General features: G+C 34.7%; 1 protein-coding gene across 4 annotated transcripts in view; it reads right to left on the bottom strand.

The window, feature by feature from the left end:
• IQUB (IQ motif and ubiquitin domain containing) overlaps positions 1 to 14163 on the bottom strand; it is a 56120-nt gene that overhangs the window by 26214 nt on the left and 15743 nt on the right. For all 4 annotated transcript variants that reach the window (XM_016125204.2, XM_016125203.2, XM_036230977.1 and 1 more), the window contains 4 exons: positions 11789 to 11950; positions 11535 to 11707; positions 11177 to 11332; positions 2913 to 3123 (listed from right to left, as the gene is read on the bottom strand). In XM_016125204.2, coding sequence (XP_015980690.2) covers positions 2913 to 3123; positions 11177 to 11332; positions 11535 to 11707; positions 11789 to 11950 — 702 coding nt within the window. The remainder of the gene's footprint in view (positions 1 to 2912; positions 3124 to 11176; positions 11333 to 11534; positions 11708 to 11788; positions 11951 to 14163) is intronic.

Here is a 14163-nt window from a genome sequence, read left to right as displayed (position 1 = left end):
ACTGAACAAGGTCCTATCGGGCGCCATAGGTACAAAGGTGGGCAATTAAGAGAGAAGTATGTACAGAAAAGTATGGGGCAAAGAAAAGAGGTTCTGGACTCAATCCATGTCGTCAAGAGAGGTTTCCTAAAGATGATAACCCCTGTGTCGAGTCTGAAATAAGAGTGACAATTTAGATCAACGAAGGAAGTTTCAATAAATATACTGCTGTAAATAAATTTTTAAAAAGACATAAAAATAAAACACTGTTGCCTGGATATAGTCTTATCTTTGATATACCATATTATCTCATATAGTTAAATTCATTTTCTTAAGTTGATACAATTTTGCTTTTATTACTGAGCGACAGATTATCCAGAGGAAAAGTTAAACTTCGTATTAGGAGTTGTAATTCAAACTATACAGTTATCATTATGAGCCACAGGAGGGCAGCAGTTTCCAATACTGGTGCTAAGAAGATGGACTGAAAAACTACATTAAATAGAAGAGTGATATAAATTATTAAGCATGTGACCAGAAATGTTAACTACAACAAAAGAAGGTTGATAATTATCATTCTAGGAGTTTCAATTTAGAATTTCAGAACTAGAAGAAAACTTAGAGATGTCATTTTTATGTAAGAAATTTCATTTTCATTTTGTTCCATATAAAACATATAGACATACAAAATATGTTTGTTCTATTTTAATACAGGAAAGTCATATGAAATTATTTACCATATAACAATAATGTATATATGTATTGGTCTTTGTACTTTTTAAAGTACTTTCATAAATGTAATATTTTGCATTTTTCACTTTATAAAGCCCTCTGAAGTAGATGTGCCAGAAATTAAGTCCTTTTATAGATAAAGAAACTGAGGCTTAGGAAAAGTGGGTAACTTGTGTAAGTTAACACTGCTAATAAATAGACAAGGTAGAACCCCCTTCAGCATATTTCGTATTATTTTGCACCGCTGCCTGTTAACCCAACAGACCAACAACAGTATCCATTGGTTTACTCACATATGAATTTGAAATATTATCTGAATAGAGTTCTGCTCTAACAGAACTTTAGTTTTACACTTGTCAGTAATATCTTTCACAGGCGCCCTGCTTACAGTGCTCTCTATTTAACTACTGACACTAGAAATAACCTTTGTTTTCATTTGGCAGAGAAAACAGAAATAGAAGTAAAATATAAAGTAAAATAGAAAGTATTTGCAGAGCTCACTGATTAAAAGAAAGGGGAAGCAGACATACAAGCCTAGGGATCACGTTTCACGTTACCCCAAACACTGCTAAAGCCACTCAATTTTAATGTTACCAAGAAGATACATTTATTGGTTGTTGGACTTAGTGTTCAATGGTATCACCTTCAGTAATAGCATATTATCACAAAGCTATTTGATACCTAAAATTGTATTCAATTAGACAGGAAATAATAACTTGACTATCAGAACACATAATAATATCCACAAATAGTATATAAAGAAACAAAGTTATAAAAAAAATTGCTTCAAGTTAATGTTATGATTCATCATAGAGAAGTTGCGGACTGTTATGTTATTTCTTTGGATAAAAAGATCCTGTTTGACTGAAAAAAATATTAGGGCTATTTTTTAATTTTTAAAATTCTTCTATGTCATCACAAGAGGCCAACTTCACTTTCTGGTATCCAAGGTAATAAAAAAAACCTCTCCTGTGCCAATTACTTCCACTTTAGCAGTTACTCCTGGGAAAGTAGAAGCTAGAGGTAGCTGCATTACTATATTCCTAGGTTTCCCCTTCATTCATTTTCTCATTCTGTCTATCAATATTTGTTGGGATGTGAGCTGAGCACAGAAAAAGAGATCATTAAAAAAAAAATCAGTTATTCTCTCTTGGAGCTTACAATCCAGCAGTGAAAATTAATGTTAAACAAAAGATGTATTATTAGAAATTATAGTGATATATGTGAAAAGTTTGGGGTGCAATGAGAACCATGAGATGACAATAGGATATACAAGCTGTGTGGTTAGTCACAAAAGCCTTTGAGCAGGAGACATTTAAACTGAGATTAGAAAGTGAGCAATGGGAAAAGACTACAACAGTGTCAGAGAACAAACTGGTGATTGCCAAATGGGAGGAGGTTGGGAGCTGGGGGAAAAAAGGTGAAGGGATAAGGAAGCACAAATTGTTAGTGCAAAATGAGGATGTGAAGTACAGCATAGAAAATACAGTCGATAATATCATACCTATGTGTAATGCCAGGTGGGTACTGGACTAATTGGGCAAGGATCACTTCAGAAATTATATAAATGTCTAACCACTATGCTGTACACCTGAAACTAATGTAAAATAACACTGAATGTTAACTTAATTAAAAAATAAAAATTAAAAAAGAAAAAGAAAAAGAACAATGTATCTACTGCCCTGAGTGCTTGGCTTGTTTGAGAAACAAACTTTTAATTGTGCCGAAGACTAGCACACATCCTATGGAAGACTGGAGGCATAAAAGCCAAATGTGTAGACAAGTTACACGTACTATCCTTAACGGAAGGGCATTAAAAGGTATTGCCAAGCCCTCCTCCGAGGAGCAGAAACAGAGACAGGAGGCTGAACTGGGAAACTAGAGAGAGCTTAGCTCTGAGTCCACGAATTCTCAAGGCCACAGGGGAACCATGTTGGACGACACTCTCGCTCCGTATCTCACAGGGATGGGGGTCAAATAAGATGATATACTAAAACTGAATAATTTACCCATTGTTAACATAAAAGCATTTCCAATTTTATTCCAGCTTTAATTCCTGTGTCATCTTTTTAAATTGTCTAGTACGGATTGCCAAGACATTCTGCTAAAACAATGTCTTCCTTTTGTCTTTAGTAAACCCGTTTTTCCTACTAATAAAATTATAAAATAAATATTTTATGTAAGGCCTATTTCAAACTTACGCTCTAGTGCATTATAAAGAAGTTCAAAATCATCTCTTGTTTGAGGATTATGCCTCCGGTAATAGTCCAATTTCATCCATTCTTCTTTTTCTCTTATCTTTTTTAGTTCTTCCTGTTCTTCCCACTGCAACCTTATCATTTTTTGTCTTCTTAAATTCTCTACCACGATTTTAGCATGCCATTGTCTGTAGTAAGTCTGTAACACTATTACCTGTAGTTAAAAGGAAATACCAAGTTATCTATCATCAACTTTATCAGACAATAATGAAAGACAATGGTGGTTATTTCTAGTCTAATTCAATAACTACCAAAAAATACTAAGTCTAGTTTTAGCTCTACGCCATATATTCTCACATATAACATGAAAGTCATGGATAATGTACATCAGCTATTTGTCTTTGAAATCCAGAAAATATACCTATTACAGGAGGCAGTTAGTACAATGCTTAAGAGCACAGGCTCTGGAGTAAAACTTAGTTTAAATCTTCCCTCTGCACCTCACCTCTTGTTTGGTTTTTGAGTAAGTTACTTGCCATCTTTGTGCTTTGGTACCCTCATCTATAAAATAGTGATAATAACACTATGCATATAAAGTGCCGAGCTCTAACCTGGTACATCACAAGTCTTCAGTAAATACTATTATTGTTATGAATATTAATTATCTCTAGTTCCTCTTGTCATTAGCTTAGGCTCATCTTTAAAACAAAAATTTATTTCCTACACATACAGCAAGTAGGTTATGTGGTAGAAACCACCAAGGCAGGTTAGATAAAGGAGAGACTTAAACAAACAAGTATTAAATTGTGAGAAGTATAAATATGTCTGAGCGTCCACTATAGTACTAGGTTCTCAAAAAGCTTGCAATATAGCTGAGAGAGTTTATATTTTTATTTACCAAACTTGTAAATAAAAATAAAATGTGGAAAGATTGGATCAAGATTGAGGACAGAGAATATGCCGACATCTTTTCCTTCATTCTAATCCCTGATAATTAAAGAAAATTATATAAGCAGAAATCAGAAAAGACACTGGATCATACTGAAGGAATTCTCCAAAAGAAGAGACTTTGAAGAATCTCCTCAAGAAAGGAGACAGGTAGAATAAGTTGAAGAAGTAATCTATCTTCTAATCACGCACTGGAGAGGCAAGCTAGAAAAAACTGAAGTGACTCTAAATCTGCTTCCAGCCCAACATGGGTGGATCCTGTGAGCAGTAGGTTTTCGGGCAACTAACAAGGTGATTGCTTGAAAAATACCAATGGGACAGGCTCCTCTAAAACAATTTAGGTAAAGAGCAAAAGAGGTATTGGCCTCCAAGCAAGAGCAGTTAGTGTCCCTGAAAGCTGGTGACACCCAGGACGAATAGAGGCCCCCTCTCCAGGAAACTAGCTCTCTCCCAGATCCTATGCTCTAAAACCTCTGGGATAATGCTGTAGTAAATAAATATGCTGTAACACAATGAACATCAGAAATCTCAAATGCTCTGAGGACATACCCAAGAATAATCGAACAATTGAGAAAAGCAAATAAAAGGTGGCTCATCCAACAAAGAAGAATTTACATTTGTGCAAAACAGAATTACTAAGCCAGTTCTCAGAGCATGATGGCTAGACCACCAGCAGCAGCAGCATCTGGAAAACGGTTAGAAATGCAAATTCTCAGGCTCCACCCAGAGCTACTGAATGAGAAATTCTGGGATGGAGCATGGATTTTATAGATTTACAAGTTCTTTGGGTATTTCTGATAAATGTTGAAGTTCTGAACCACTGTGCTAAAGCAAAACAAAGCACAACAAAACAAAAAATAGGACCAGACTAGATAGAGTCAGAGAGAAAGGAAACGCTACAAATCTATATAAAGAACCAACAAAGACTGTGAGAATATATTTTTTTAAATATATAAAAATAAAACAATGTGTTTAGCTTGGGTGCTATTAAATTTGTTAAAACACAGTTGTTTAAACAGTGTAGAAGTTTCTTCCTTCTCATATCATAATCCAGGGATGGGCAAGCAGTTTAGGACTGGTAGGAAGCTCTACCACATTCAACCAATAGCTTCCCATGTGCGTCCTGAGTGGCTGGTCTATTTCTCATCACTTTCTAGCCAGTAAAAAGGGGGAAAAGAACAAAAGAATTGCAATCCAGTCACTTAAGAGCAATATTCAGCAGTAGCACACATCGTTCCTCCTCACATTTCATTTTCCATGCCTTCAAGTTAGTTACTCGGTTCAACAATATACGAAAGAGTTAATAAAATGTGGTCTTCAATGACAACCATAAGCCCAGCTAAAGCTTTACAACAATGGGAAGAATGGATATTGGCCGAGAACCAGTAGTTTATTGTAAGCTGAGCTGCAAAATGTGCAGTGCTTCTGAGGGAATTAGTAAGCAAGAAACATAGGCAAGAAAATCTTTTATAATGCAGGGTAAAAGGTTATAAAAATTACAAAGACGGAAGGAATATTAAGAAACATGGAAGATAAATACAAACATTCCAAAAATATATGCTGTGAGTCCCAGACAGAAGGAAAATAGCTGATTAAAGAAATTACTCAAAATATAGAAGATGAATGGACCTAGGGGATATTATGCTAAGTGAAATAAATTACAGAAAGACAAATACCATATAATTTCACTTACACATGGAATCTAAAAATAAGACAAAACAAAACAGACTCATAAATAACAAAGAATAAACTGATGAGGGAGGGGGATGAGTGAAAAAGGTAAAGGAGGAATAAAAGGTACAAACTTCCAGTTATAAAATAAATAAGCCATGGGGACCTAATGTACAGCACTGGGAACATGGTCAATAATAACATGATGACTTTGCAGAGTGACATATGGTTACTAGACTTTTCATAAGTGATCATCACACTGTAAGATATTTAAATTTTGATTCACTATGTTGTACACTCCAAACTAATATTGTATGTCAACTATACTTCAATAAAAAAAATTTTAATGGAAGAACATTTCCGAAATTAAAGAACACATGAGCTCTCAGATAGAAAAGGTCCAGCACCAAGTGTCAAGCACATCACAGTAAGATTACTAGGGATAAAGTGAAAATCCTAAAAGCTTCCAGAAAGAGTATGAAAAAGCTGAGAATACGATTAACATCAAACTTCTAATCAAATACAGCTTGAAGTTATAAAAGAAAATAAGTTTGAACCTAACCTATACCCACTAAAACTAGAACCCAAGAATGAGATCATTCCATAGGAATCAGATGATTTACCTCCCATGCATACTCTGAAATAATTACTAGAGAATGTTTTCCAGCAAGAACAATAATTTAAAGAGGAGAAATTAAAGAAGTGAACAAAAACTTCCAAAAAATGACTAAGTCAAATATATCTTACTTGAAAAAAATTCATATATATTTACATATATAGAACCAATAATCTGAGTTACACTTATATATATTTATATAAAATTATATTCTAGATCAAATCCCCAGTGGACAGAAGTAATAAAAAAGGAGTAGAAGGAAATGAGGAAAGGCCTGCTAAGATCCTTGACTTGTTAATAGAAAAGATATAGAGCCTGATTAACTAGGCACTTGGCATTAAAAAATTTAGGTACATTAAAAATTTTTATGAGTAACCACTAAAAAAGAAAGAAAAAGTATCTACTTCTAAACTATAAAACAACAAAAAAAAAGAAAATTTAGTCAAACCAATAAAAAGAAGGAAAGGTTAGTAAAAGAATAAGCAAATAATAAGAATGAATAATAAATGAAAAAACAAAATGAGATGACAGGTAGGTATACAAAAATGTCAGTAGTCACACATAATATAATCTTGCTTAAGACAAGAAAGATTTTAAATAAATATTAATCATTGAACTCAAGAAGCTCAAGAATAAAAGAAACATGATACAGGTAGAAAGGAATTAATGAAGATAAAAAGAACTTATTAAATGGAAATCACTCCTCATACAGGCTTTTAACCAACCCATGTCTACAGGTCACCTCTCACTCTCATCTCCCACAAAACCTCCAACTCACTTTCCAAGATTCTATCAGGTAAATTAATTTGGTTCTTAACGTCATGCCCCTTGGGCAAGTATTTTGATTTTCACGTCCTCTGCTCAAGGAAATCAAGTTAACACTTCTCCATCTGCTTTATAACTTTAAAGAAATTGACTGACATTTACACTTCTCTCTTACATGTTCCTAGTTCTTATAAGTTTATACTTTTTTTATTCCTTTAATATCATTTTATCGAAGCTTGGAAAGTATTGTAGAGACTTTCATTTCTCCACCTAATTATCTATTCTCTCCTACTTCCTCACTAAGCAAACCTCAATCTTATTAAGGAGCAACAATATAAAACTTTAAGCATGTATTTATCACATACTCACGGCAGGGACAGTCATGTGACACAGTTCAGGTCAATCAGATGTGAACAGAAGTCACTAGGAGGGGTTTTCAGGGAAAACGCCTGAAGGTGGCCTACATGGGACATGCTCCTTTGACTTCTCCCTTCTTCCTACATGAGATGCAGACATTATGCTAAAGGCTATTTAATCATTTTATCATCAGATGATAACAAGTTCATGATAAGATTAATGGAATGAAAAGGTAAAAGGAGCTTAGGTTTCTGATGAGATCACAGAGCCTCCATCCAACCCCTGTAAAGTAATAAAGTAAACATCAGTTTGGACTGAGAAAATAAAAATCTACCAGGATGGAAGAACAGACATTAACAAAGTCAGCTACAAAGTTAACAGGAAATAAACAAAAATGAATTTGCCTAAACTTTGAACATGTCTTCCAATCCACATGTGGATCCACTAGCAAAGAGTGGAAGCTTTACTGGCTCGAGGGATTTGAGCAGAACTTCTGATCCATCACTGTCTGACCATTAAGCTATGCCAAATTAGGGGCAACACTCAGGAAACCAAACAACAACAACAACAATCAAAAAATTTAAAAATGAGCAGAGACATAAGTGGCTACATACTGTGAAAGAGACTGACTCTACAGCAGGGTTTCTCTGCAATGGCACTATTGATATTTTGGACCAGATAATTCTTTGTTGCAGTGGGGGAGGTGGTTCCTATTCATTATTGGATACAGAAGACAGCATTCCTGTCATCCATCATGAGACAACAGTAGCGCCACCCCTCAAGTTACCAAATCAAAAATGTCTCTGGACAAGGCAAATGTGCCCTTGCGGGCAAAATCATTACCAGTTGAGAACCACTGCTCTAATTAATCAATCCAAGGAAGTCACTAAAAAACATAAACATAAAATAGATATAATACCAATCCTTGGAGTGAATGGGGACAGGATAAATATAAACATATAAGAATTAGGAACATGTACAAGAGAAGAGTATATATCAGTCAATTTCTTTAAAGTTATAAAGCAAATGGAGAAGTGTTAACATGATTTCGCTGAGCAGAGGATTTGAAAATCAAAAGGCACAAAATAGAGTTACCACAATATACTACCTAAAATGTTCAATTTTCGACAACAACGAAATTATGAGACATGCAAAGAAAGAAGATAGCATGACCAATTTAGGAGAAATGAAAAGATAGAATAGAAACTGCCTCTGAGAGGTCCCAGATATTGGACTTACCAAACGAAGATTCAAAGAACTAAAGGAAACAATATGTAAGAGTTAAAAGAAAGTAAGATGACAACGATTCATCAAATAGAGAGTATCAATAAAGAGACAGAGATGATAAAAAGAGAATGAAATGGAAATTTGGGGACTTAATAGTAGAAACTGAAATGAAAAATCACTAGACAGGTTCAACGGCAGATGTGGACTGGCAAAAGAAAAAATGATAGGTGATAGATCATTAGAAATTTTCCACCCTGAAGAAGAGGAGGAAAAAAGCACATAAATGAACAGACTCAAAGACCTTCATCACACCATCAAGCAAACAAGCACATATAACAAACACAAGACAATTGCATAAAACAATAATTATAAAAGGAATTATAGGGCTTAGAACATAGGAAGAATGTACAAATGTCTATGACAATGAGCGCAAAGGACGACGGATGAAATTGGAGTTCTGCTGGAGCAAGATTTCAATAATTGGTGGCTTACAGTTAGCATAACTGTGAAGTATATTATAAACCGAGATGTATATTGTAATCCCTAGGTTATACTTAGAGCAACCACTTAGGAAATGACTCAAAAATAACTTTAAAAAATAAAGCAACAATAAAAAAGACAGCCCAATTAAAAATGGGCAAAGAATTTAAAACTACATTTCTCCTAAGAATAGATATTAGTTGCCAATAAGCACATGTAGAGATATTCAATATCATTAGCCATTAGGGTACACAAATCAAAACCACAATGAGATGCTGCTGCCTCACACTCACTAGGCTGACTATAATCAAGAAGACAATAATGAGTGTTGATGAGGATGTGAAGAAATTAGAATCCTCACACGCTGCTGGTGGGACACAAAATAGTGCAGTTGCTTTGGAAAACAGTCTGGCAGTTCTTCAGAAAGGTTAAACATAGGCTTACCATATGATCTAGCAATTACACTCCTGGGCACATACCCAAGAGAAATGAAAACATATGTCCACATAAAAATGTGTACACAAATTTTTATAGCAGCTTTATTCTTAATAGCCAATAAGTGGAAACAGCCCAAATGCACATCAACTGATACATGGACAAACTATAGTACATACATTGGCATATATACAATAGGTATATACAATTGAGTATATACAATATTATTCTGCAACGCAAAGGAATAAAATATTGCTATATGAATATGGATGAGCCTTGAAAACATTATGCTAAGTAAAAGAAGTCACTATGTAGCAAAAGACTACATACTGTATGATTTCCTATATATAAAATGAATAGGCAAATCAATAGAGGCAGAAAGTAGATTAGTGGTTGTCTAAGGTAGAAAGGATTGACGGAAATAGGGAATGACTGCTACTGGATGCAGAATTTCTTTCTAGGATGATGATAATGCTCTAAAATTGCAACAATGGTTGCATAACTCTACACAGTAAAAATCTTTGAATTGCATACTTTTAAAAAAGTATACATTGTACTGACAATAAAGATTTTAAATTGTAAAGGAAACAACAAAAGAATTAAAATGGCATGCTAGAAAATAACATAAAAAAGGCAGTAAAAAAAAAAGGAACAAGAGATACACATATAGAAAACGATTTCAAAATGGCTGAACTTTCTCAATAATCATATTAAATATAGATGTATTAAACACTCCAGTCAAAAGGCAGAGTTTGTTAGACTGTGTAATACAAGATCCGATTATATGCTATCCATAAGAGAGACATTCTAGATTCAAAGTCTCAAATAGTTTGAAAATAAAAGGATAGAACAAAATAGAAAAAAAATAAAACAAAAACATAGAAGAGTTGGTGTGGCTATATTAGTATCAGAGAACATAGACTTTAATCACCTTTTGGTTTCAATTAGTCTGGAGACCTCCCTAGGTGATTCCACTGCCACAAGTATTAATTAAGGCCAAGAGACAGAGTGGTTAAGGCCAAAGGACAGAGAGGACAATGCGAATAATGGCCAAAGGTAACACACAAAGCTTCTGGGATTCCCTGTGAGAAAGGGCAGGACTGGGAGCATTGGGATTCTGGTTCCTTACAGCGGGGGGCATTGGAGACAGACTGCTTCTACTATTAATAAAATGTGACTCACACTGACAAAGACTCTCTCCTTGACCAAACTCTAAGCAGGCTTCTCTGAACTTTTTCAACTACACCTCGACATTTGGTTTTCTGTGCTCCTCTTCACATTGCTCAGTTTGGGTAAGAATCCTGCTAACCCAGTTTAATTAGAATCTCCAACCTCAATATCTGATCACCCTTAATATTTGATCAGGTTCCTCATCTTCCACCATTCCCCAGATAATGCTTATACCCTGGCCTGCCTTCAGCAAAAATCTTGTCAGGTTTGTTTAGCCAGAATCTCAGTTTACCCCCGATGTTTTCTCTTAGTAATTTTCTGTCCACCGATTCCCACCCTGCTTTGGCTATAAATTCCCACTTTTTCTTTTGTGCTCAGAGTTGAACCCAATCTCACTCCCCTACCACAGAACTCCATTATAGCAGCCCTTCTTGAATCGTCTGCCTTACCATTTTTAACAAGTGTTATGAATAGTTTTTTTAAACTATTTTTTGGATTATACCTCGAACTAGTGTAGCTTATGGAAACATACACAGATATACACAGAACTGACTCAGATATTTAATTTTTATTACACCCATAATAAAAATTATCTTACCGCCGCTAATCTTTGAGCATGGTATTCCGCTGCTGTAAAATATCTTCCTGGTATTATCAGTTTATCAGTCATATTTGATACATACACACCAATTTTAGTCATCTGTGTGGATGTTGTATTTGTAGTCTGTTGAAGTTTTTTCCTCTGAAAAACTGTCTAAAATAAAAAAAAAAAACACAAATATACACTATATACATATAAGTGGGTAAAGAGTATATTTCCCTATACATTTAATTTTCTTTTATTACTTTAATAGCCAAATAATTCCTTAGAAGATTTTTACTTTAGAGAGGTATACAGTATAACATTTGCTGATTCTATAGCTTCAAACATCCATATTAAAAGATAAAAATATTACCTGGGTATCCCTACAAAACATATCATTTTTTTCAGGAATCTTTTTAGGTACAGTTTGTGTTCCAGCATTGTGATACTCTATTCCTGTTATTTTATGTCTGAATCCACCAAGAAATGGTTTGTGAAAGTCAGATTTTATAACCTCAACAGCTACTTGCTGGTACTGATCAATGCCTGAGGAGACAAAACCAGCGGTGAGTGGAAACTCAACTACGAAATGACTCTAAAATACTTAAACAACATGGAATAACTAACCAGTTTCTACTCTGACAGTTAAGACTTGAGAGGCATCACTTAATCGACTTATTCTTCTGACTGGATATAGATTAGGAAGTGAAGAGAAGATTTCCACTTGTACGACATCCTGTGCCTTAACTCCGTGTTGCAGGAGAGTCTCATTATTTTTACAAACTATTCCTAAAAATGAGACAAAATTATACGAAATGTTGTGACAAAGAAATGACTACACATACTCATTTTAAGGGGATGGAGAACATCAAAGGTGATTATGTAAACATGTTTTTTAATTTTCAAATATTGATTGGTATCAAATACCAATGGAGTCCACTGCTCGCTGTAACGTTAGTAAGCTCCACAGTGGGAGAAGTTAAGGTGGGACTCCTGAGCAAGGCACCAGCATTACATGTAAAGCTACAACTCTCAACTCATCAGAAATGCAAATACATAAGAACCATGCAACTCTATTAACATTTAAGAATTAAAAATAATCTATAAGATGAGCAAAATTATAAACGCCAACTCTCTAAAAAATGACGTTATATATGTAAGCACAGGACATATCCGTATCAGGGAAAACCTGATTATTTTAATACCCACCCCTCTCTCCAGCAGAAAGTTTTTATACTCAGAATTCCAAAGAATCCCTTCCTTTCCATTACTACAGTCAGAAACTCATATAAATTAATTCATGCCAAGGTGGAGTTAAGCCTCGGTTTTGTTCTGGAAAAAGTGTCCATCACTTTATTTTTGTGTTGTAGTGCTTCAAGTTCTACCCCCTCGCCACTGGCATATTCTATAAATTGACTCTAATTTTATTTCTCTACTTTAAGGCTTACAGAAATATGTGTGTTATTGGCTACTGTTTGTGTCATGGGAAGTTTATTGATAGAACCTGTATCAATCTTCTGATGTATGGTCTTCCTAAATTACAATTAGGTATTTGAACATAGCAAAGGTTTTGTTATACTCATTCTTAGAAATGTGTCAAGTACCACTAGCTTTTTTTTTTTTTTTTTAGCTATGTTCAAGAAAACACAAAGATCTTGGAGTTTCAATTTCACACCCTAAATTCTTTTATTTTTCTCTTTTGTTCATTTATTTTGTTCTTTAGATTCCATATATATGTGAGATCATATGGCATTTGCCTTTCTCTAATTTATTTCACTTATCATAATACTCTCCACGTCCATGTTCATATCCTACATTCTTAACTTAAATAACATGTTATATGGGTTTTGTGATAGGCTGAAATAATGGCCCCAAAATATGCTCATATCCTAATCCCCAGAATCTATGAATGTTATCTAATATGGCAAAAGTGACTATAGATTTTAGTAAGCATTTTGAGATAGAGTATCTTGTATTACCCAGGTGAGCCCTAACTATAATCACAAGTGCCCTTATAAGAGAAAGGAAGAGGGAGATTTGACTACAGAGAAGATATGACAGAAGCACAGATACGAAGATGGAGGAAGGAGCCACAAGCCAACGAATACAAAGACTGCAACACTAGAAGCTAGCGAAAGCAAGGAAGCAGACTCTTCCAAGAATCTTCAGAAGAACAGCCATGCTGACACCTTGACTTTGCCCAAGTGAAACTGACTTAGGATTTCTGGCCTCCAGAACTGTAAGAAATAATGTGTTGCTTTAAGCTACTACATGTGCGGTTACAACATAAAAATTGTTACAACAGCCATAGGAACCTAACACAGATTCCCAGAGCCCTCTTCATTCCTGTACTTGTTTCTCTAGCAGGCTTAGTCCCACCAAACTTGAACTCCAGTTCTAATACCAGAAGAAAGCACCTATCCTAGAGAGTAGTAGATATAGAATCCAGCTTTTTTATTATTGCTACTGACATAAGCCTGCTGCCCAGTGGTGATGCCTTGTACTTACACACAAAGAAGAAAGACCATGAAGTACAAAGAGAGAGATTCTCAGGTACCACTGACAAGCTACTCCAGTCGTAACATGTTCTCCTCTCCAGTTGTGAACTTCGCCTTACAGTTAATGCCAAGCAGTCCCACATTCCCTTCTTGAAGTCACACCTATATTTAAGTTCAGACTCTGCCACTCATTGCTATGTGAATTTGCACAAGTTCTCTGTGCTTTGGTTTCCTTCTCTCAAAAAAAGTTCATAAAAATAGTATCTACCTCAAAAGGTTGTTATATGGATTGAATGACAACGTGATAATGCAGGCAGAATATTTTGTAGAAGGACTAGCACACAGTAAATGCTCAATAAGTTATCATTATTAATATTTAAATTTCAGCTTTGTTTCCCTAACCAAGATTTAATAATAAGTTGTTTGAGTACACAAACATTATTAGAGCATATTCATTACAATAGTTTTCAGAAAATAATTTTGAAACTGAACTGCTCGTTTTTC

The sequence above is a fragment of the Rousettus aegyptiacus genome, unplaced genomic scaffold, assembly GCF_014176215.1.
Source record: "Rousettus aegyptiacus isolate mRouAeg1 unplaced genomic scaffold, mRouAeg1.p scaffold_m13_p_13, whole genome shotgun sequence".
NCBI lineage: Eukaryota > Metazoa > Chordata > Mammalia > Chiroptera > Pteropodidae > Rousettus > Rousettus aegyptiacus.
The sequence above is the reverse complement of the archived record's forward strand: the minus strand, read 5'-3'. Positions and strand labels throughout refer to the sequence as shown.